Here is a 4614-nt window from a genome sequence, read left to right as displayed (position 1 = left end):
GACAGAAGATGACCGGCTCAATAAGGTCATTGATGAGCTAAATGGGAAAAACATTGAAGATGTAATCGCCCAGGGGATCAGCAAGCTTGCCAGTGTGCCGGCTGGGAGCGCTGTGGCTGTCTCTGCTGCTCCTGGTTCTGCAGCTCCTGCTGCTGGATCTGCCCCAGCTGCAGCAGAGAAGAAAGAAGAGAAGAAGGAAGAGTCGGAGGAGTCTGATGATGACATGGGATTTGGCCTGTTTGATTAAATTCCTTCTGTTCTGCAAATAAAGCCTTTGTATGTGTCTTAAAAAAAAATTATAATTTCAAATGGCTGGATTAAAAAAACAATCGTAGTATAGATTTAAAATATTTTAAAGTGAATGATAATGAATATGCCACAGGTCAGATCTTGTAATAGCCAAAATGGGATTTAGGAGGAAATCAGTAGCCTTATTTGCTTATAAAAGAAAACAATGAGGGCTGGGGAGATGGCTCAGTGAAATAAGCGCTTCCCTGGCAAGCACAAGGACCTGAGTTCAATCCCCGGTTCCACCAAAAACAAAGAAACAAATAAGAAAATGATGAAAATTAATGAGTAAAGAAACAATAGAATAGATTTTTAAAAATAGAAGAAATTAGATAAGAGCAGAAACCAATTAAATAGAAAACAAAGCTAAAACAGGATCAATAAATATAGAAATTGGTTCTTTGTAAAGGGTTTTAAAGTGGGTAAGTCTAGCAAAATTAAGTATAAAGAAGCCAGATACATATAAACATACTAGAAATAAAGACACAGCTATAAGTCTTACAGAGATTAAAAATAATGACTGATAAATTTTATGAAAATAATTTGCTATATAAACAAAAGTGGACTATGTTAGTCAACTTTCTGTTCACTATGACAAAATACCCAAGGTAATTAATTTAAAGAAGGGAAGATTTATTAGCTTCATGTTTAGGAGTTTCAGTCTGTGGTCCCTTGGCCTTGTTACTTTTTTGTTTTTTTTAATTTTAATTTTTTTAATAGATTGCAAATTGAAAATAAATTATTTACAAACATAAATGAAAATAACAATAAAAATTGTCCAAAATAAAAATAAAGAATTTACAGATCAGTCATAATAGTTCACTATGTCAAAACCAAGAAACTTACATTCATATAACTAGAATTCTCAAAGTAGAAAGTAGGCAATAAATATTTAAAGATTTAAAATTTCTGAATTTAGTTCAACTTATTATACCGCAATTACAAGAAAAATGAACCTTTTGCACAAGAAATTTAAATAAAATCATACCAAGATACACAAAAATGAAATTGTCCAAAACTTATTGTAAAGAAAGAAATCATTAAAGCATATACATAAGAAATATTAGCTATGGAAGAACAAAATTAAATAGCATCTTATTCCACATTAGAAAGATAAAAAAGGACCAAGTGTATAAGAAACTAGACTAATTACAGGTCTGAAAGAAAAGATCTCTCCTCTTTGAATTTTATACTTAGCAAACATACCTTTGAAAACTGAAAGTAAGATTTTCTAGTTATACAAACTTGAAATATTTTAATACTTCCAGAAGTAGCATATAGGAAGTAACAAAGTGCATAATTCAAAAGGCAAGAGAAGTTGTGATATGCTCCTGGATGAACAATAAAGAGCTCTCAATATGATAGCTATGCAGGACTATATAAAATATATTAGATGAAATCCATTCTATATTTGCAGTAGGTAAGTAGATCTATCTAGTGGAAGGCTCTTGAGAGATTTCTTCCTGAAGAACAGGAACTCTATCTAGGGAATGTATAGGAGTGTACAGCCATGAATAGTTTTATTTTATTGACAGTTTTACTTGGTGAAAATTGAAAAGATAACTAAGGAAGGAGGTAACCTTGTTCCAATCATTTCTCTCGTATCGTGTTTCTGCAATCAGATGAATTTGTATTGTGGTGTAGATACTGTTACATCCTAAATTTTGGTATATGTATTATTTTTTAATAGGCCATGGATTCAAGCCAGTTATTGTCACAGCGCCAGCAAGTGCAAAGGTGGCAGATGGAGACTTTGTCACGCTGTCCTGCAATGCCACTGGAGTGCCAGTCCCGGTCATTCGCTGGTATGGCAGCCGCGGGTTGATAACCAGTCATCCATCTCAAGTCCTTAGGTCCAAATCCCGGAAGTCACACTTCCTAAGACCTGGGGGCCTTGACCTGGAGCCTGTTTACTTCGTCATGTCTCGAGCTGGCTCAAGCTCCCTCTCCATCCCGGCTGTCTCTCAGGAACATGCCGGGAGATACATCTGTGAAGCAACCAACGATCAGGGCACCGTGCAGGCAGAAGCATTTCTCACAGTGGGTGAGTTCCCTTTATATTTTGTTTCAAGTGAGTGATGTCTTTTGGTAGTAGAAGAACAGATGGTTTGAAATGTGTCATTTTAATGAGTAGAGTATTCTCTAAATGTATATATTTTGCCTAAAGACAGTGAAATATAAAGCTGAATTTTGGCTGTACATGAGTCAGATGAACCTTGATCTCCTTTGTGATGTGTGCAAGTATGTTAAATTTGTGCTTATGAAATAGAAAATTCTTTTCTTTGGGAGTAAGTTCAAAATATAACCAGTTTTTTGGGGTAACACTTTTGGCTTTCTGAGCTACTGTTACAGTTTGTGTCTGGATGTCTCCCCAAAGCCTCATGTGGTCATGTGGGCAGGCTTTTTGGAGGTGGCTGAATCTAGACTTGGTGATTGATTAATGGTCTAATGCTGAGATGAAAGGTGTGAATGTTACACCCACCTTAGGTAGGTTAACCTGCATACAATATTAGGGACAAAAAGAGGCTTGCTCCCCATCCTCTCTAGCTGCTTTTGCTGTCTTCTGCCTGTCCACCACTCCACCCTGCCCTGGAGCTACAAACTGTGTTAAATAAACCTTTCCTCCCTTGATTTGGGATGTTGGGTATTTTATCTCAGTAGTGAAAAAAGAAACCAAGACAGCTACTTAAAATTTTATTTGAGGCATTTTTTTTTTTTTAGATCAACCATTGATAACTACAGTATTCTAAGTCTAAAGGGCTAGCCTTCATTGAGAATGTAAACTCATGGTCTTATCAAGTAATACCTGTATGTGTAGTGAGTGCTGATTTGTCAACATTCAAGTTATGAGCTGTCATAGGTGTCTTGTGTAAGAGTCACAGGTATACTGTATGACTCACTGTATTGGGTTACAAACAAATCCAAATCCTGCCTAACAACGTTTCCCATAGCAGACCTTGCTTGTAAGTCAGGAGCTTGATGTATTGGTTTCCCCTATCTTGCCCAAAGTTATTTTTCTAATGAGATGTATGCTATTTCTAGTTTATATTCTATTTTTCATGATGATGACTTAAAAACTATATAATTTTAAAGTACTTCCATATACAATATACATTAATATTATTTAAAATTAACTTAAAGTTGACTTAGTTAAAATTCAAACCTTTCATCAGTAGGCATTTACAGTAGTATTTCCCAGCACCTGCTCAGTTGGGTAGAGATTGTTGCTGTTTGCCTTGTGAGAGGCAGAATATCCAGTACTGCCTTTCATAGTGGGCACCTTGAACTCCCTGCCACGCCTCTGGTTTAAAGAGGGCTCTTTGTGCCCCTTTCTGCCTGGATTCTCTAGCCCACAGGTTAGAGAGCCCATGGGATCCAGGTCTGTGCCTAATCTGTAATCCATGTTCTTCTGCATAACTGGGCTGTGGCTTTAGACCTCCATGCTGGGTGTCATGGGCTGGTTCCCCTCAGGCCTTCATGCAAGTCAGTTCTCCAAGTGTGAACTGTGCTGCCAGTGTGTGGGCACGCGTAGGCCGGAGGATGGGTTGCTGGCTACACAGCATGTCTGTAACTGACTTTGCATAGGGATCTGAGCCGCACTGAATTCCAGCATGCTGGTCCTCATTTTCTTTTATTTTCTTTTTATTTTTTTTCAAAATTTTATTGATAAACAGATAGCAATGAGACAGTTCCAAACCAAATCGGAAGTACAGATTCAACAAATAACACACTGCATATATTCTTCTCAGTGGTTAATTGCTGTACAAGATGTGGACTTGAGATCCTATTTATAAACACCATCAGAACAAATCATGCTATTCATTAAGAGAATGCAACTATATATCTATCCTAACTACTTTGAATACACAGATACAAAATGGACATTCATCCGTATACCCCATTTTTTCTAAGTTCCGTTATTGAATATTATAGGTGTGTAAACTCAGCAAAATATTCAAAAAGAGTCCAGCAGCCCATAATAGCACTGGGTCTTCCATTCAACTGGCAATGTCAGAAATTATCGACCTGAGTCCCCCACAGCTCAACACAACAGCATGACTCTACTTCCTATATTTTGTCTTCATACTTTTCTACTGGATGGTTAAGACCAAGGTAAAGCAGGACCTGTACAACAAGAGTTATAGCCTTTTGGTCTGAGAAGGTCAGTGAAATCCCCCCAGGATCCATCCTGAGATCCTGCACCTCAGACTGTAGAACCTTTGTCAGTGCAGCCATGTGGATGAGTCACGGCCATTGCTTGGCCGGTGTGCTCTCTGTGAAAGCCTGAGAGAGGGTTTTCTCCCCATGTGACTCTCCTTAGGCACA

At 37.6% G+C, this 4614-nt stretch overlaps 1 protein-coding gene across 8 annotated transcripts in view; it reads left to right on the top strand.

Moving 5' to 3' along the window:
- Positions 1-4614, top strand: part of Cdon (cell adhesion associated, oncogene regulated) — a 99099-nt gene that overhangs the window by 38998 nt on the left and 55487 nt on the right. For all 8 annotated transcript variants that reach the window (XM_023701466.1, XM_023701463.1, XM_023701467.1 and 5 more), the window contains one exon: positions 1979-2332. In XM_023701466.1, the coding sequence (XP_023557234.1) occupies positions 1979-2332 (354 nt within the window). The remainder of the gene's footprint in view (positions 1-1978; positions 2333-4614) is intronic.

Source organism: Octodon degus, unplaced genomic scaffold (assembly GCF_000260255.1).
Source record: "Octodon degus isolate 3935 unplaced genomic scaffold, OctDeg1.0 scaffold00136, whole genome shotgun sequence".
NCBI classification, from domain to species: domain Eukaryota; kingdom Metazoa; phylum Chordata; class Mammalia; order Rodentia; family Octodontidae; genus Octodon; species Octodon degus.
The sequence above is the reverse complement of the archived record's forward strand: the minus strand, read 5'-3'. Positions and strand labels throughout refer to the sequence as shown.